The sequence below is a fragment of the Sceloporus occidentalis genome, unplaced genomic scaffold (genome assembly GCF_023333645.1).
Source record: "Sceloporus occidentalis isolate IW3139 unplaced genomic scaffold, rSceOcc1.0.p SCAF_6, whole genome shotgun sequence".
NCBI lineage: Eukaryota > Metazoa > Chordata > Lepidosauria > Squamata > Phrynosomatidae > Sceloporus > Sceloporus occidentalis.
Genome location: NW_028316986.1, coordinates 89,996,277 through 90,016,912, shown reverse-complemented (window position 1 = coordinate 90,016,912; position 20,636 = coordinate 89,996,277). Strand labels below are relative to the sequence as shown.

Below are 20,636 nucleotides of genomic sequence, written 5' to 3'. Positions count from 1 at the left end.
ATGAAGAAGGCGCAAGTCTAGGAAAACTCTTGCTATCAACTTCTATCTTTCAGTTAGTCTCAAAAAGTGCTGGATTATCCCTTTGCATGCATGTTGTTGTTATTGTTGTTGTGCATCCTCAAACCAGTTTTGATTTATAGTGATTCTGTGAGTGACAGACCTCCAAGAGACTTCAGCCTGCTCAGGGTTTTCAGGTTCAGGGCCATGACATGTCCAAAGTATGACACCCTCAGTTTAGTGATTTTGGCTTCTAGGAAGAGTTAAAGCTTGATTTGCTTTGGAGACCATTTGTTTGTATTTTTGATTATCTCTGTTTTTCTTTATGTTATTTATATATTAGCTCTCAGCCCTCCAGGGGTCCTGAGACAACACACAATGGATAAAAAGATTTAAAAGAATAAATAAAGGAAAAAATTTAAAAACAAACTAATAATATTCCTTAAAAATAATTTAAAGCCAAACAGTTGAAACAAACAGAGCCATTTTCAGGACCTTTGTCTCTAAAAAAAAAAAAAAAAAAAAAAATCCTCTGTCAGAGTCACTTCTCTCTACTGCTGCTGCTAATAGGTTCCCCTCAGTAGCTTCTCTTCTGCCCTCACCATTGGAATGATCAGTTCTCCTCTGCTGATGTGGCTATTCATCCCTGAAGAAGATGGATGCATCTTAATCTGGTATCTCTACTATACATATTACACCTTGAGTGACCCTGCTATGAGTATAGATTCTTGGCAACATTCCGTGTCATGATGGTAGAGGCTAAGTATCCCTTATCCAAAATGCTTGTGACCAGAAGTGTTACTGATTTCAAATTTTGGGGGGATTTTAGAATATTTGCATATACATAATGTGATGTCTTGGAAATGGGACCCAAGTCTAAACATGAAATTAATTTATGCTTCATATACACATAGCTTGAAGGTAATTTTATTTAATATTTTTAATAATTTTGTCCATGAAACAAAGTTTATGTACATTGAACCATTAGAAAGCAAAGTTGTCAGTACCTCAGCCACCAATGAAAACTGGTTTGGATTTTGGAGTAGGTTGGATTTTGGATTTTTGGATAAGAGATACACAACTTGTATTAACTTTCCGCTTTGCTGCTACCCTCACTGTGTTAAGACATGAATGTGAAAAAGTGCCTAGTAATGTTCCCAGTCCTGTAATAATTTATCATTAAGGCTGCATCCGCACTGCAGAAACAATCCAGGTTGACATTACTTTCACTGCCATGGCTTCATGCTATGGAATTCTGGGAACTGTAGTTTTATGAGACATATAGCTTTCACTGTCAGAGAGCTCTGGTGCCACATCAAACTACAAATCCTGGAATTCCATAACATAGAGCCATGGCAGTAAAAGTGGTGCCAAACTGGGTTATTTCTGCAGTACGGATAAAGCCTAAAAAGTAGTTCCAAAGTCATCCTCAACAAGTCTATCAGCATGTTTTCCAGCTTGCATTGTGTCCCAGTGGCCAGCAGGTGTTGCTGTTATTGAAACCACAGAGACGCTTTGCACAAGAAACTTATTTTATGAAAAGACTCCTTGCTTTAAAGCATAACTTGCTTCAAAAAATATTGTTATAGGACAAAATCCCTTGCTGTAGAAGGGATACCTTTCATCCCTTCCCTTATGGTAGCAGTTTGTGAAATCAAACAGGCTGCAACTATACATTTTCCTTCAAAATTTTTCTTCTTTGAAAACCAAAAATCAAAAACACTTGTTGAATTTATGACTACAACTCATCAAATGAAGGATGAGGAAACTCATCAAAGAAAGGATGCAAGAGCATTATGCTCTGTGGGATATTAATGTCGTTTGAGCTTCAAAGTTCTCTTCTAGTTTCCCTTTTCTAAAAGTATGTTTTGGAGAGGAAAAATATTTATCAGAAATAACTCAACCCCTTCTTCGTAGGGCTTTTATAGCCCTATAATTCCAGATAATGAAAATGAACTACAATGAAGGGAAATATAGATTCCCAAGGACCAGCGTATTTGCATTTGTGGAAGTGGTAATATTGAAGACACCATACACTATATGCTACACTGTAAGATATATAAAACCCCAAGAGATAAGTTTCTGAAGATAAGTTTAGAACTTGTAGCTAACCAAAATGACTTGGAGAAAATCACTTACTTGTTAGCTAATACAACTAAGTCTGTAATGTTCAGCACTGCTAGATTTGCTGTGAATGTAGCTAAACTTACATTAGACTTTGAGGATAAAGGCCTGCATGGGAATCTGCAGTAAACAGATTATGTTAATTTGAACAGAGTATGGAAATTGTGATGTTTTTGTATGAAATATTTTTGTAATTTTAGTGTAAACATATTGCTCTATATGTTATAGAGCTAATTGACTGTGGAAGTTTTAAGGGGTTTTAATTATTTTTGTAATTTGATGGCTATAACCTGTATTTGGTTGTCATGAATAAACTGTATGTATGCACATAAACAAAAAAGAGACTACAATGGGGCTGTAGGAACCTTTAAAAAAACTCAAGAGGAAAAATAAGCTTTTCATTTTTCTATTTTCTATTTGTGGCTAATAATCTCTCCCCCCCCCCCCCCCTATTCTATTCTCTGCAAAGCTTCTCTCCATCCAAATCTTGATACATTTTATTAAACCAACTCAGTTCTTACAAAATTCAGGGCAAATTTTCAAATTCTGAAGAACTGTTCAACAGGCAGAAGATAGACCAAGCAAAAAAGTAAGGGTTGACTTTTCTGCCTGGTAAAATGTTCTGGATCTTAATCTTTCCAGATTAAGTAATAAAATAGAAATTAATCTGTCTGAGTGAGTGAACATTACAGACATGTCAGTTTGCCTTCATTCGTTGTGACATCTGCTGGTCAGTGAGACATCTTACACACTCATATGTTCCTTCCCAAGAGAAAGAAAGTTTATAAGAGAGGTTCTTAATGATAAGCAGGCAGAGAAGAGTTCTCTCTTTTGCAATGAGAACTTTGGTTTTGTACAGCCCAAACCACCACAGAGAGGAGGAGAGGACTTATAAAGCATCCTGTTGCCACAGTAAGAGGCATTTCCTCTCAGTTTCTGAAAAATATGGTTTTTAAATAAAAATAATTCAAGTTTGTTTACCAAATTCATGAAAACTTTTGAGAAATGTGATAAATTTCTATTTTTAAAAAACAGACATAATTGTCACCGATCTACATAGGCAAAATTAAAGAGATATATCCATTCTCAGCACAGAAAACATCAGTTTCTGCCTGCCTTACATGTTGCTCTTAGAGAGGAGGAATCTCTAAAATTACAAAGAAATGGCAACCCATGATAAACATCTTTGTATCCACAGGCAAACCCAGTCATTATCACAGGGAAACACATTACTTTGTGTGGATGAACATATTTGTTAGTTTTGCTGTCACTCACCTTTGATCTTTTTTTAAAAAATTAATGAAATCTTTTTCCATTTTATTTATTGCAAATGTTGTGAAGTTCTTATTGAAAAAGGAACTAGACAAGTTTTCAGCCATCCCTAAATTCTTCTGAACTTTCTTCCCTAACAGAGAAGGGATCTTTAAAAAGATTCAGGAGAATCTGCTGTTTTACTTTAAAAAAAAAAAAAAAAGGTGTTATTTCCCCCTTACTACCTGTGCTCTTGACAAAATTGAATTATGTGCTGATGTCCCTATTCACTCTTCAGAATGGCTCTGCCCCATTTATACAAGCAGAAAATGTCCGATTCAATCATACATTCTTCCTAAGCGCAGGGTTAGTGTGACATTTTCTCAATCAGTCCTTTATGAATTGAAATTGGGTGTCTTCATGGCACAATCAGATTTCAGTTGGAAAATGGATGAATTCTCACTTTTTATGCTAATAAGAGGAGAGAACTGTAAAGTTCTCTACCAGTTTTCCAGATGAAATGAGCTATTCTAGAACTGAAAGTACAATTAATGAGGAAGTTTTAAAATGCTAGAGGGTTTTTTTTAAAATGATAATGCTCACTGAGAACTGTGTTTTTTTCAGTACTGAGCTGAGTTTAGGGAATGTTGATTTGTGGACTGTAACTCCCAAAATCCCCACACCAGCATGATCACTGAGCATACTTCTGGCTGCAGGTTTCTGGGAGTTGTCATCCCGAAAAAATGTTTTCCACAACTCTAAAGAAGGTACTATTGCCTTGTTATCTTAAAAGAATGTGGGACCCTTCCACTAAGAAAACACTTTTCAAGGAGTCATATGGATTCTTGGGCATATGTGTATATAAATGTTGTATATTAGAGCTAGCATCTTTTCATACTACACAGAATTTTTTTTAATCCAAGGAGAACTACAGCAGAGCCTGAACTGATTGAGCTCACTGCCAGAGGTTAGTGAAAAAGCCAGGTCATCAGGGGCCTTAACATTGGTGTTTACCGGAGGATTTTTTGAGGAGGAAGCCCACAGTCCTGTTTCAGTGATTACTTAAGACTTCTCAGTATGGACACTAACAGAACTGGTGCAGTCACCTGCAACACTTGTGGGATGTTTGCCTTCTTGCCTACAGATGTGGAGAACTTCACATTCCCCAAGTGCAAGTTGGTAGCACTCTTGGAGGAGAAAGTACAGCAGCTAGAGTCCAGAGTAGCTACACTTCAGCATATTAGGGAGCAAGAGGATTTCCTGGACAGAACAGAACTAACGATCTTGGACAAGTACCACACAAAGGAAGTTGCTGCGGTGGAGGAAGTCACTTCACATACACAGAAGGTAGACAGCTGGAGGAATGTCACACAGAGAAGTAGGCCAAGAAGGGATTGCTCTGGGAGCTTGCAGCCAGAGAATCGATTCGAAGCTCTTTCCCTTATCAAGGAGGATGAAGAAGAGCAGCAGGGACAAACTTCAGGGACAGAGCAGGGGAGCCTGAGAGTCCCACCCGAGGGAACAGTCGCTGCTAAGCCTCGGAGGAGGCGTGTGGTCGTAGTGGGGGACTCCTTGCTGAGGGGTACAGAAGCAGTGATTTGTAGGCCTGACAAGATGTCTCAAGAGGTGTGTTGTCTCCCTGGGGCAAAGATCCGTGATGTGACAGAGAGGCTGACAAGACTGGTCAAGGCTACTGACCAATACCCCTTCCTTTTGGTCCATGTGGGAACCAATGATACTGCAAGACACAGCCTTCAAAATATCAGAAGGGATTACGAGGCTCTTGGTAGAAAGCTGAAAGGAATGGATGTACAGGTTGTCATCTCGTCTCTTCTGCCAGTTGAAGGGCATGGTCCAGGAAGGAAGAGGAAAATAGCAGATGTAAACAACTGGCTCCACGGATGGTGCCGCCAAGAACGATTTGGATTCTTCGATTATGGGCTGTGGTTCCATGAGGAGGGACTTCTGGCAACGGATGCGTTGCATCTCACGCCAGTTGGAAGAAATGTTTTTGCCAACAGTCTCAAGAATTTGATCAGGAGGGCTTTAAACTGAGTTCAGTGGGGGAGGCAAACAATATTAAGGAAGGTGAAAGGGCTGGAGAAAATAGTCAAACTGACTTAGAGGAAACAAGACAAATAATGCAAGGACCAAACTGTGGGAGACCAAAAAAAAAAAAAAAAACTTGCACAGGCAGCAAGTAAAGAGGACCCATGGTCTGTGATGTCTCTACCCTAATGCACAGAGCATGGGAAATAAGCAAGATGAACTTGAACTCCTAGTACAACAAAGCAAATATGTTATAATAGGCATCACTGAAACCTGATGGGATGAGTCTCATAACTGGAATATAAAAATAGAGGGATATAACTTTTTTAAGAGAAATAGGTCAAACAGGAAAGGAGGAGGAATAGCACTATATGTCAGAGATGTTTACACCAGTGAAGAGATCCAAGACATTGATCATGGAAGCCAGGTGGAGAGCATCTGGATAAAAATTAAAAGGGAGGGAAACAACAAGGATGTTATTGTGGGAGTCTACTACAGAACCCCCCCCCCCCCCCCGGTCAGGTGGAGGAATTTGATAACACCTTTCTAGAACAGATGACTACACACTCAGAAAGGAGAGATGTAGTAGTGATGGGTGACTTCAACTATCCTGATATTTGCTGGAATTCAAACTCAGCCAAATCCTCAAGGTCTAGCAAATTCCTCACTTGCCTGGAAGACAATTTCATTGTCCAAAAGGTGGAAGAGGCAACAAGGGGATCAGCTATTTTGGATCTGATCCTAACCAACAAGGATTACTTGGTTAATGGGGTGCAAGTGGTGGAATCATTAGGTGGGAGTGATCATGTTCTCCTGGAATTTGTTATACAGTGGAAAGGAGAAGCCAGGCATAAGAGTTTATCGCATGGGGGTTAAACCGCTCCCCAGCGCGTTCTAACGGGGGCGAGCGGGGGCGCGCACGGAACGCGATGGGCACCGGATGGGGCCCAAAACGCGACTTTATCGCACGGGGGGACGCCGCCGCCGCCGCACGTTCCCATCGCGTCCCAATTCAGTTCCAGAGGGCGCCATTTCTGGGAACTGTTTCAAAGCGTCCCCAGAAATGGTGCCCTCTGGAACCGAATTGGGACGCGATGGGAACGTGCGGCGGCGGCGGCGTCCCCCCTGTGCGATAAAGTCGCGTTTTGGGCCCCATCCGGTGCCCATCGCGTTCCGTGCGCGCCCCCGCTCGCCCCCATTAGAACGCGCTGGGGAGCAGTTTAACCCCCATGCGATAAACTTCCCTGTCAGACATGCATTCTAGACTTCAGAAGAGCTTATTTCAGTAAATGTAGAGAAATACTGGGGGTGATCCCAGGGTCAGGCATACTAAAAGAGAAGGGAGTTCAGGATGGATGGGAGTTTCTCAAAAGGGAGATACTTAAGGCACAATTTCAAACAGTTCCAATGAGGAAGAAAAATGGGAGGTGTCTCAAGAAACCAGGATGGATGACTAAGGAACTTTCAACTGAGGTAAGTTTTAAATGGAACATGTATAAGAAATGGAAAAATGGGGAAATCACCCAAGGAGAATTCAAACATATAGTTAGCCTGTGTAGGAGTAAAGTCAGAAAAGCTAAAGTGCAGAACAATAAAAAGGGCTTTTTTGGATATGTCCACAGCAAAAGGAAGAAAAAGGAAATGCTGGGCCACTGCATAGAGAAGATGGCAAAATACTAACAGAAGACAGAGAAAAGGCAGAATTACTCAACACCTTCTTTACCTCAGTGTTCTCCAAAAAGGAAAAGGGTGCTCATCTGAGGATAATGGAGCAGAGGACAGAATAGGGGAATTTCAGCACAGAATAAGCAAAGAGATAGTAGAAGAATACCTTGTTAATCTAAATGAATATAAGTCTCCAGGACCAGATGAACTACGTCCAAGGGATTAAAAGAACTGGCAAATGTAATATTGGAGCCATTGGCAATAATCTTTGAGAACTCCTGGAGAACAGGAGAAGTTCCAGCAGACTGGAGGAGGGCAAACGTTGTCCCCATCTTAAAAAAGGGGAAAAAAGAGGATCCCAACAATTGTCGTCCAGTTAGTCTGACATCTATACCAGGAAAGATTCTAGAGCAGATCATTAAACAGAGAGTCTGGGAACATTTAGAAGGCAATTCCATAATCACAAAGAGTCAACACGAGTATCAGAGAAAAAAGTCACATCTAATCTCTATCTTTGATAAATTTACCATCTTGGTATATGAAGGGAATACTGTGGATATAGTATATCTTGATTTCAGTAAGGTCTTTGACAAGGTTTTCCATGACATTTTTGCAAACAAGCTTGTCAAATGTGGGCTAGACAAGGTAACTGTTACATGGATTTGTAATTGGTTGACTGGCCAAACTCAAAAGGTGCTCAACAATGGCTCCTTTTCATCCTGGAGAGAAGTGGGGTCCCGCAGGGCTCCGTACTGGGCCCAGTACTATTCAACATCTTTATCAATGACTTGGAGGACAAAATTGGGGGCATACGTATCAAATTTGCAGATGACACCAAATTAGGAGGCATACCCAATACTCCAGAGCACAGGATCAAAATTCAAAATGGCCTGAATAAACTTGTAAGCTGGGCCGAAGCTAACAAAATGAAATTCAACACGGAGAAGTGTAAGATACTGCACTTCGGGAGGAAAAATGCAGAGAAATAGGATGGGGGGCACCTGGCTGAATGAAACTACATGTGAAAGGGATCTAGGAGTCCAAGTAGACCACAAGTTGAACATGAGTCAACAGAGTGATGCGGCAGCTAAAAAGGCCAATGCAATTTTAGGCTGCATCAATAAAAGTATAGTGTCTAGACCAAGAGAAGTAATAGTGCCACTCTATTCTGCTTTGGTCAGGCCCCACCTGGAATATTGTGCCCAGTTCTGGGCACCACAATTCAAAAAGGACATTGAGAAACTGGAGCGTGTCCAAAGGAGGGCGACTAAAATGGTGAAGGATCTGGAAACCATGTCCTATGAGTAACGACTTAGGGAGCTGGGGATATTTAGCCTGGAGAAAATAAGGTTAAGAGGTGATATGATAGCCCTGTTTAAATATTTGAAGGGATGTCATATTGAGGAAGGAGCAAGCTTGTTTTCTACTGCTCCAGAGACTAGGACCCGGAGCAATGGATGCAAGCTACAGCAAAAGAGATTCCACCTCAACATTAGGAGGAACTTCCTGACAGTAAGGGTTGTCTGACAGTGGAACACACTCCCTCGGAGTGTAGTGGAGTCTCCTTCCTTGAAGGTCTTTAAACAGAGGCTGGATGGCCATCTGTCGGGGCTTTGATTGAGAGTTCCTGCATGGCAGAGGGTTGGACGGGATGGCCCTTGTGGTCTCTTCCAATTCTATGATTCTGTGAATTCTATATTGGCTAGAACTTCTGGAAGTTGAAGTCCAAACGACCTGGAAGACCAAAGGAGGACCTTGGGTTGAAGTCCAGACTATCAGGCGGACTAATGACCTAATGCCTCTCCCAACTACAGATCTCAAGATTCCACAGGATGTTGCTTTGCCACTTTAAGTGGAATCCTAGCATAGCAACTATGTAGTGTGAAACAGTGAGCCAGTGTGGCTTAGTGATTTGAGTTTTGGACTATGATTCTGGAGACCAGGGTTTGATTCTCAGCTCATCCATGAAACCCAATGGGTGACCTTGGGCAAGTCATATGCTCTTGGCATCAGGCAAAAGCAATAGCAAACCTCCTTTGAACAAAGCTTGCCAAGAAAACCCCATAATAAGTTTGCCTTAGGGATGCCATAAGTCAAAAATGACTTGAAGGCATGCAACACACACACACACAATGTGACAGGACCCCTGGATTCAAACTGGAAGGAAGTTCTTGAAAAAGGAGAAAATCTGTAAAGCTGAAAATACCTTTCTTGGCATTAAACGCTAGGTAGTACAGTGAGCATTATCTACATTGGATATATAGTGGGTGCTCCACATTCACTGGGTTAGGGACATAGGACCCCATGAAAGTGGGGGAAATGCAAATTTTTAACCTGAGAGACCATCTCTCTAGGAATCTCTAGGTCCTCCAACACAATTCTATGGCCAACATCTGCCAAAAATAGACCATAGAATCATGCTGGAGGACCTAGAAATACCTAGAGACGTGTTTTCTCTAGTAATCACTAGATCCTCCAGTGCAACTTTCTGGTCAATTTCCAGCAGAATCTCTCTGGAGGACCTAGGTATTCCTAGACAGGACATATTAAGCAAATCTGCAAATAATCAAAACCGCAAAAGTCAAAGCCGCAAATGTGAAGGGCCAACTGTAGTATCATTACCTTCTACATTGCAAATATGTAGGGAATCAGGATATGTGGAGTTAACATTACCATGTTGTTTGCAGGCTAATCATGACATTAGTTATGTTGCTGAAAGTCATGTGAACATTTCTGTTATTTGAATAGCGGCCAAATAGCACTCTCAGGCCCATAGAAACAGACAGTTTGCCACGACCTGCCACAGTCCTGGCAAAACCTGCCTTTCCTGAGTTGTCTTCCACAACAATGGGGGATTTCCTGGAAATGCAAATAGCAGCTTCAGAGAGAAAGCACTTTGCTTGGAACTTCAGCCAAGAGGGAAAGATATAAACTCACCATCACTCCATCTCTGCTGTTGTGAGGCTGCTGTGACTTTCTCTAGGTTACTCTTTATAGCAAAATATATGGAAGGGTGTGTGGAGTGCTTTCATAGAATATACTGTACATTTAGTCACCAATATATTACCTGAAATGGGTAGGAGTCATTTATAATTTCAGGTTGAGGTAAGTAGAGTGAGGGCAAACTGGGCACAGTTTGAGAAGGTTATGTTTTTTTGAATGATAACTTGTAAAACAACCCAAGTCAATATGTCCTAAAAAGATTCCCCCCCCCCCCAAACTCTGTGTTTGAGAATAAGGATTCATTTCCTGTTGTTGTTCCTTTACAAAAGGTGCCATCTCACCTCCTTGATCCATATATGAAAATAGTTTTCAGTCACTACCTATCATGTATTCCCTCCTTCTTCATCTAAAAATAAATTCTCTTCTAAAACAGTGCTTTCATTAAAAGTAGGCCTAATTTCTTTAGGTCTGACAAATGTTTTCTAGAATATGATTGTGGTTTTCCTGCTTCCAAAGGAGTATGGAGCCATTATGTGTGGGGGGGTTTTAAGGAAAAAAAGAAGAAATCCCAGTCAGGTGAACTGAAGACTTAAACCCAAAGTTTCAGAATAAGCTATCAGAATTTTACCACAGGTTCAACACATGGTTCTTGATGGGGCAGAAAGAGAAACTAATGTGTTATTTCCCTTGTTCTTTTGCTTCCAGTTATGGTGCAAGAAGATTATCATAGCCAAAATCCATACCACAATGCTGTTCACGCTGCTGATGTTACACAAGCCATGCACTGCTACCTTAAGGAGCCCAAGGTAACCATTCTGCTTTCCCAGTGAACAATGTCTCTTTGTTGTTCCATCGTAACCCTAGTACTGATAAACTTGTCATATTTCTCAGTATCTACATTCTGTTACACTTTAGGCAGTGAAGCATCCTAATATTCATTGGTTCAGCTGCTTAAGTGGCACAGGATGTAGATGTCTGAAAAAACTGGCAACTTTTGAGCCAGTGCTGAAGAACAATATCAGCCCTAGTTGTACCAAGATATAACAACTGGTTATTCTAGAGTCAAGCAGCAAATTTGCAGCAAGGGAGCCCAATGGATTAATGCAGCAGCATCCTTAAAGTTGGCATCACCCATCTGAGTGTGGTAACTCATGGTGAAAACCCACCACCACCACTTTCCTCCTTCCATACAACAGCATACACAATTCTTACTAAGATTTTTGGTATTAATATTACTCATAAATCATAATTCCAATCCAGCCGACCCTCTGTATGCATGTCTTTCTTACCCATGGATTCAAGCATCCACAGCTTGAGATAGATAGATAGATAGATAGATAGATAGATAGATAGATAGATAGATAGATAGATATTTTCCAATAAGCAAAGCTTGATTTTGCCGTTTTATATAAGGGACACAATTTTATTAGGCCATTATATTGCATGGAACTTTAGCATCCATGGATTTTGGTATCCACGGGAGAGCAGGGGGTCTTGGAACCAAACCCCAGCAGATAGCAAGGGCACACTGTATATCACTTAATGTAATGGCAATAGTCATGACATAAACAACTAGCAAAATTAAAATTATACCTTTAAATTACAGTATCATATGCACAGCTTAAGTATATTTATATGTACATAGTTTCATGTGTTGAGAGCCAGCATGCCATAGTGGCTTAAATGTTGGCCTATGACTCTGGATACCAGGAGTCAGTTCCCAGCACAGCTACAAAACCCACTGGGTGACCATGGGCTAGTCACATGCTCTCATGAGAAGGCAATCGCAAACCTCCTCTGAACAAATCCTGCAAGAAAACTCCACGATAGGTTTGCCTTAGAGTTGCCATATGTCAGGAATGACATGGAAGTAAACAACAAAGCTTCATATGATTAAAGTGAAACTTTGGTAAGTTGTAGTGTTTTAAAGAAAAATGTAAAATTATTTTTAAAAAATAAATTTTAATTTGTTTAATTTAAAATTTTAAAATATTTTAAAAAATAAAATTTAATTGGGGGGGGGGGAGTCTGGGGCTACTCCTTTCTCATCCCACTGAGCCTTGCCCCACTCACACCATCTCTTAAGTTTTTTAAAAGGGCTCAGATGAATGCCACAACCCATTTCTCCCAAAAGGCAGATGTTTGGGGAGCATTGGTGACATCCCCACCTTAGGGTGTCTGCGGGTGCTTTCCATACCATCCACACACCCCTAGTGATGCCCCTGGGTGAATGTAATTTTAGTGGAGAGGCATTTGAAAGGAAGAATTGTAGAAGTGGTTGGACTTCCCTTCTTCTTCCCTGATATTTTCCCCCCAGCTTTCAATGCTTTATTGCAAGGATAGCAAAGCATGGCAATCCAGACATTTTGGACTACAGCTTCCATCATTCTTCACCTCTAGCTATGCTGGTAGATCTAAGGGGAATCACAGTCCAACAAAACTTCATTGTTACTTTGTTGTTTTAGCAAATGTGAAATTGGTACTATTCATTTCCTGGTGTGTATCAGGAACTGTGTATTAGGTAAACAATCTGTCTGAAACCTTGAGCTTCTGGGATCTACATTTCACTCTCTTCCTCTGGCCCCTGGTCTTAAAATAAAACTTTGGAAGCTGATTTTCTGTTCTTGGGACACTCCAGAGGGCCACATGGACTGCCAAAAATGCCAATTTAAAAAAACATGTAGAAGTGTGTGGAAGAACTTTTCATATTTCAATTAGAGAGACAGTCAGACAGACAGATAGACAGACAGGAAGGACACCAGAGGATTCTGACACTACTTCCTACAGACTTCCAGAGGAGGCAAATCGACCTTTTCTAGCCACAAAAAAGAGTTGTCTGGGGGAGTCTGAAACCCAAAATGCATGGGCCAAATAAGGTGGCTTTTGGCTGTTTTGTGGGTGTGACATTTACATTATTCATGTCCCCAAAGTGGCTGGAAGCCACTCCGAAGCCATAAAAAAGCTGGCCGAAAAAGAACAGATGCAGTTCACTCTTGACAGCAGCTGGCTTGGGACTGCAGCGGTGGCCTGCTTTAGAAGCAGGTCATACATTTGCTGCAGTCCCGGCCTGATTGCAGCCGGAACGGCCTCTAACTGCCCCTTAGAGGCTGTGTGCTTTTGCCCTGAGACCACAGAAAACACTTACAACCCCAGAGCCACTAATTGCCCATTCGTGCTATAGACTATTATTCTTATAGTAGATCTTATTTGTTTTATTAGTTCAAATGCATTGGATAAAAATTATATTAAATATTAACCTAGCCTCACCTGGTTTCAGCTTAGTCTACTCTCTTGATAGATGTGTCCATTCATATCTGTTCCAAGATGTCATCAGATTTCAGAACCTAGATAAGCATTTCTGAATATTGCCTGACTGTTGCATGGCATGCTAGTATATCTTGGTATAACTAGGGTTGATGCTGTTTTTTAGCACTGGCCTTGATATTTTTAGTCCCCTGCACAATGAAAAGTAATCTTAGTCCAAATAAATTGCTTTTTAAGACTGAATATCGTAATGCTTTTTTTTTAAAACAGTAACTAGTTTTGCTTATTAATATCTGCCACTACAGCAGCACTGAAGCACTTGGTAATGTTAGAACAGTATCCCTTGTATCCATCTCAGCTTTTGGTAGTAGATGTTCAGAAGTCACCCAGATTTGGCTTAAATATTTTAACCATTCTTTTAATTCTGGGCACCACAATTGTGTCCTCAGATCACCACTTGAAGGTTACAGTCGGCCCTTCTTATACACAGATTTTTAATATGCGGATTCAAGCATCCACGGTTTGAAAATGGTCCAAAAAAGTATAAATTTCAAATATCAAACTTTGATTTTCCATTTTTTATAAAGGACACCATTTTGCTATGTCATTATATTTAATGGGACTTGAGCATACACGGATTTTGTTATACACAGGGGATCTTGGAACCAAATACCAGCATATAAGAAGGGTCCACTGTATTTCAAAAACTAAGCACCATAAGATATAACAATTGGGTGTTTTTTTATGCACATAAGTTCATTTAGCTGTGTATAGTAAGAGAAACAGCACAGTATTTTATTTAATCCTATGTTCATTTTCTTCATGGTACAGCTAGCTAACTTCCTCACACCTCTGGACATTATGCTTGGACTACTGGCTGCTGCAGCTCATGATGTAGATCATCCAGGAGTCAACCAGCCATTTTTGATAAAAACCAAACACCACCTTGCCGGTTTATACCAGGTGAGAGTGACTCTTGTCATGCTATATAAAACAGAAAACAAAAACAAATACCCATCTTAATCAAGGCTTGAACCCATTACATTCTTTCTGATTGTATGTGCAAGAGGCCTGCTGTTCCTCCTGCCCACCACAATTTTTCATTTCCCATCACTGCCTGATATTCCACAGAGTTCTTGCAACTGTAGATGAAGCCTAGGTCTTGCTATATGGTGATCACCTGCAACCAGTGTCAAACCAGATCAGACCACTTGCATAGCCTCCAACATTTCATAACAGAAAACTGAGAACTTTATCACACCCATTTTTTTGCCAGTTATGGGTATGGAAAGTGGACATTCGTGTGCGCGTGCAACCTGCCAAAAACTGATTTTACCACACTCCAAAGCATCCTCCAAAAGGCCCCATTCTGTCCCCCGGCGCCAAGTCATCCCGGTTCAGTGCTGATGGGCGCTATTTTGCTCAGTTGGAAGACTTCTGACCAGAACATTTCACGTGCCTCAGCACTGAACCGGGACGGCTTGGCGCCGGGGGAAGGAACAGGACTTTTGGGAGGACACTTTCGCGTGCGGTAAAATCATTTTTTGGCAGGTCGTGCGCACACACGAGCGTCCACTTTCTGTACCCGTAACGGGCAAAAGAACCGGGTGCGATAAAGTTCTGAGTCGCATGTGGCCAAGCAATGTCAGAGTGTGGTTAAAATGGCACATGCTATTAAAGTGGAAGATCACACAAGCTATGAAAGTACGCAGCAGTTTGCTTTTGCCTGAGCCAACTAGCAAGGGCAAAACTGCACTCTCTCCTGTCCTCTCCCCATGCTGAATTAATCAATTATAAGCTGTTCTTGAACTTCGAGCTTAGATTACAGAAACTGAAGTAAACTGAGGACAGAGAGAAACTGGGACATTTTGAAAGCAGTGGCAAAAGGTGGAACAACAAATGATAAATCAGGATTATCCCTGCCAAATCAGTATAGTTGGATGTGTGCACTTATCCATCCTATCAAAAGTGGGAAGGAAGTGGCTAGTTACAACCACTGTTTTCATATGAAACAATGATGGGGCACATACAGCTAATTTTCCAGAGACAACACTGGGGTTTTTTTTGGTATATGATTCAGCGGAATACAGAAAATGACACAGAATATGATGTGTGTGTGAGTGTGTGTGTGTGTGTGTGTGTGTAGGCCCAATATAACTATACCTGATTATCTGTGCTATAGAATAGGAGAAAAGAATCAGGAAGTAAAAGTACTTGTATATGCAAATATTTCCAGACAAGTTTATTTGACTTATCTCCAAGACAGAAACTGATAAATCAAAAGTACAGGGTTGTAATCAGATACCCTTTAAAATATAAGTGAAACTAAAGAAGCTGCACCCATCATTTGAAAAGATAGGTAAGAAATTTCCCTCAGTAAGCAATATTCCTTTTGTACAAATGAACTTAGTTCAAAGAACCCTGGAGATTTATTATAGTAAAAGATAACACATATACTACCTAATGGCTTATTCAACAATGTCCATTAGAATTTGATTGCTATAGAAAGAGCCATTGTATTCAGCTGACCCAAAGGGTTCTTCTTTGCTGGTATTAAATATCATGGCTACTATCCTACAGTGCTGTGTGATTTGTGTGTGCCACTTGGAGTCATATATTACTGAAAGATGGGAAATGTCACTTCTTTTGGTATACAACTTGCAGAATCTCACAACCAGGATGGAAAGTGGCCATGCCAGTGACAGAATTCTCAGAGAAGTAATATTTCCAAGTAGTAGTACTTCTCACTTAGGATGAAATTAGGCTTGCCATAACCCGCCTGTAGGCGGGAAAATCCCGGTTTTGGCGGAACTGTCCCAGTCCCGGTCCGGTTCCGCCAATTCCCGGGTTGGGGCCCATATTTTGCCTTGGCTGTGGGCTGCGAGGCGCTCCTCCGCCTCCTCCTCCGCGTGCTCCCACAGTGGCCACCCACCTCCTCTTCCCCCACCTCCTTTCCTTTGGGTGCTGCGCGGCTGCTCAGCCCGCCCTCTTCCTCCTCCTCATTTTTTTGTGCGCACGCGGCGCACAGCACGGCCCACCTACCTCCTCCTCCGTGCTGGGCCGCGAGTGCTTCCGCTGGCCCTGCGCACGCCCTTGCAGGGCCGCGCGCAGGGCTAATGAGGAGGACTTCCTCCTCCTGAGGCTGGGGCTGAACAGCCCACCCCTTCTCCAGCCAGGAGTCTGTGAGCGCTGGCAGGGGGCAGGGCTATTCCAGCCCCAGTCTGCCCCCATTGACCAGCCAGCCTCAGGAGGAGGAGCTCCTCCTCTGTTGGGCCAGGCTGCAGCCAAAGGGCAAAAGAAAGGGCCATTTCCTTTGCCCTTTTTTGGCACCAAGGAGGAGGAGAAGGAGGAAGAGGAGGAGGAGGTAGCAGGAGGAGGAGGGAGGAAGGAAGGAAGGAAGGAGGAAGGAAGGAGGAGGAAGAAGAGGAGGAGGAGGAAGGAGGAGGAGGAGGGAGGAGGAAGAAGAAGAGTAGCAGGAAGAGGAAGGAGGAGGAGGAAGGAGGAGGAGGAGGAAGGCGGAAGAAGAAGAGTAGCAGGAGGAGGAGGAGGAGGAAGAAGAAGAAGAAGAGTAGCAGGGGGAGGAGGAAGAGGAGGAAGAAGAAGAGTCGGAGGAGGAGGAGGATTTTCATTCCATTTGTACAGGTCTGCTTTGTTTTAACAATGATAGTGGTGGTGATGATGATGATGGTGATGATGATGATCATATCAGTCAGTTTCTGAGGCATGCACTCTTTCTGAAGGCGAGACAGTGTGACTTTCCAAAGTGCATTTTTTTGTGTTTTTGGTGCTTTTAATGCTAAATGATCTATGATGGTGGTGGTGGTGGTGATGGTGATGGTGATGGTGATGGTGATGGTGATATTGATATCAGCCAGCTTCTGAGGCATGGCCAAACTCATGCGCAGTGAAGAAAAACCAAAGTACCTTGACCAAGTACACACTTCTGAGAAGTATGGTTGGTGCAAGACACCTGAAACCGAGGGCAAATACACTTCTTGTTAAACCACCTTTAAACCATGTCAAATATGTGAACCCATGTTCAGTGTGAAACCCAAAGAGTTTGGTTATGCAATAAGCCTCTGAAATATGCAAGAGGCCATGTTAAAACAAAGCCATGTTCAATGCCCAAATGTGCTGTTTGGAATGGGGGGAGGGGGGGTTGGCCAGAAAGGGAAGAACATTTCTGCCATCTGTCTAGGAATAATGCCAAAATGTCCTCCATTTTGATCATGCCTAAGAAACATGCATTTATATTAACATTTTTAAAAAACCATCAAATTTTTTCGCGTGTCCTCCATTTTAAAAAGATGTGTCCTACATTTGAAAATGTTGTCCTACATTTGTCCTGGTTTGGAGGTCCTGCCTTATGGCAACCCTAGATGAAATAGATTGGAAATGGTTAGTTTGTTGATGAGTCCCAACAGAATCCTGATTTTATAGCTAGTCTAATGGGAAAATGTGAAGGATTCTTTCTTGGAAAGCCTCCCTCCATTAATGTGTATTTTCTTCCTAGGGATGTCAGTTGCATAACAGTCCAGAGTGTCCTTCTATCCCAAGATAAAGGAACAGACAGGGCCATAGGATCCAAGGCTATGATAAAGGGATGCTGAGATACCCTGTGTCTGGCTCAGCTCTCTCTATTGCTTTTGACAAGCCATAGCCAAACACAAGAAATACAGCTGCAGTTTTTCTTGTTCAAATTCCAGTAAATATCAGGGCTTCTCAAGAGGAGTGGAATGAGAAGATCAGAAGTGAGAAAGTTAGTAGCAAAAGTTTAATGTTTTTAATTAATTGATTCAATAGCATTTTTGTGAGAAGAGGGGAAATTAATTAGTAGGTGCAATCCAACATTCTCTCAGTATAAATATCTGCATGTGGAGATACACTACACCAGCACTATAGTGTATCTCCACATGGTGCACTTGCGGTGTCATAAAGGCGCCGAGACGTGTGGACGCTAGGCGTCTGACAAGTCAAAATGGCGGCACCTGTATGTACAGGGTGCCGCCATTTTGATGCCCTCGTCACGTGCGAGGGGCGTCTGAAAGCGCTGCCCCTCGCACACGACGACGGTGCCCCATAGGGTCCATCTATCGAGCGCCAGTGTTCTGTGAAGTCGTGCTGGCCACATGATCACAGAGTTGTCTTTCGCTGGCTCTTTGGCTTAGTAATGAAGATGAGAACTGCTCCCTATGGTCAGACACAACTTGACAACTCAGTCAAAGGGGAAACCTTTACCTATAGCTTTCTAAATGCATGAACTAAAAGTCTTACCAGAATGAAGCTGGAAAATATCATCCATGATTATAACTGATTTATTCCTGAATCCCATGGTGATCCCAGCAAATGTACCAGAACTAAGAGCTTCAAAATTCACTTTCCTGGGATTAACATGAAGGCTCTGTGCCAGGGTGGGCATCTGAAACATTGGAGGACCTATTTTTGCAACCTTGTGACCCTGGGCAGCTGCTTCCATACTCCATTCCCTTCCCTCCGTAATATAAATGCCACTCTTGGAAGTGAAGAGGTGTTGGGTGTACATGGCTGATATCCTTCTAAAAGACAAGATACCTGAGAGCAAAGCACTTGGGAGTGGTGACCTGGTAAATTGAAACCAAGGCATTTTAGAAAGAGCCAACAGCTCTACTTTCCCTGCTCAGAAAAAGGGATATATAGCTTCAGCAATCCTTAAAAGGGACATTCCATTTGCCTAGAAAGCAAGCAAGGAATTGCTTGACACGACAGCCATACATTTCTTTTCCTCTGAGCAGGGAGAATGTGGCTGTTTGCTTCCAAAGGCATTCTTTGGAAGCAAACTAATCTAGCTGAAAAAAGGCTTATTCAGATGGAAGTGGGGGGAGGACATTCCACCAAAAAACTTAAGGGAGGGGACTGAAAGCGTCTGGAGGTGCTTTGAGGAATACCTATGGCTTGCAGGCCACAGGATTTCTACCTGTGTTCTACATTATGTCTGGTGTGGAAGACAATCTGGTTTCAAAGATCACCCAACTTTGAAACTGCCCTTAGTATATATTGGTTTAAAATCTTTTAGCCATGGAATTTACTGTGGACCCTTAGTATCTGCTAGGGTTTGGTTCCAGGCACCCCCTCTCCCATGGATACCAAAATCCATGGATGCTCAAGTTCCATTATATAAAATGGCATAGTAAAATGGTGTTCCTTATATAAAATGGCAAAATCAAGATTTGCTTTTTGAATTTTTAAAAAATATATCTTCAAGCCATGAATGACTGAATCTGTGGATATGGATGGGCCAGCTGTACCAAATCATCATAACATTTGTTGGCTCTTTAGCAATGTTTATAACTTAACAATATTGACCTCAATGGTGGAATACAAAGGAGGGCCCCACAAGCAGCCACATAGTGGGGAGTGGGTCTCCCTCAACTATTGAGGCCCCAAGCCACTGAAGACTTTAAATGTCATCACATTTAAATGGAAGATTACTCCTGATATAGATTATACAATTTCCATGTATATACCTTATACATTTATACTTCCCAGCTACCTGTTAGCCAATTATATTTGAAGAGTGGCATCCAAATCATGAATAAAATTAATATAATGCAATAAAACATTAGCAAGAATTAAAAACAAAGATGTATAAATCTTTTTTAAAAACACATAGTAGCCAAAGTCAACCTTGTAATTCAAACTATCTTGGCAAATGAAAAAGTATTAATCTGGCATTTATTTTGCAAAGATATTTCTTTTGCAAAGTAGGAAGTTAGCTGATGCATCAATAACCCCAAAAAAGAAAATGAATATAATCCAACAACACACACTGGACTTCTGCTTGTACAAGAAAACTATGTCTTCTCCCTCCACCCCCGTTGTACCCCCCTAATAGAAGTTAGGACTTCTATATCCTAGAAGTTCTCTTAACTTCCAAGTCAAATTTGTCTGTCTATGGCCTGTTACAGACTGCCAAAATAAAGCTCCTTTGGGTCTCTTTGGAGGTATGCTATTTAAATGATGCATGGGTCCTAAGAGTCCGGAGGTCGCACCAAAGCCACACTCTATTCCTAAGCACTGGAGTGCAGCTTTGGTGCAGCTTCCGGATTCTTAGGACCCATGCAGCATTTAAATAGCATATCTCCAAAGAGACCCAAAGCAGCTTTATTTTGGCAGTCTGTAACAGGCCAATGTTTAGCATATTTATACCTCACTCTTCAGTCACAGAGTGGCTTACAGATTCTTAAATTGACAATGTTTAAATAATAAGCTGTGTTTAAATATTTGAAGGGATGTCATATTGAGGAGGGAGCAAGCTTGTTTTCTGCTGCTCCAGAGAACAGGACCCGGAACAATGGATGCAAGCT

At 41.7% G+C, this 20,636-nt stretch overlaps 1 protein-coding gene across 3 annotated transcripts in view; it reads left to right on the top strand.

Moving 5' to 3' along the window:
* PDE7B (phosphodiesterase 7B) overlaps window positions 1-20,636 on the top strand; it is a 262,193-nt gene that overhangs the window by 216,479 nt on the left and 25,078 nt on the right. For all 3 annotated transcript variants that reach the window (XM_089530312.1, XM_089530313.1, XM_089530314.1), the window contains 2 exons: window positions 10,735-10,835; window positions 14,125-14,256. In XM_089530312.1, the coding sequence (XP_089386438.1) occupies window positions 10,735-10,835; window positions 14,125-14,256 (233 nt within the window). The remainder of the gene's footprint in view (window positions 1-10,734; window positions 10,836-14,124; window positions 14,257-20,636) is intronic.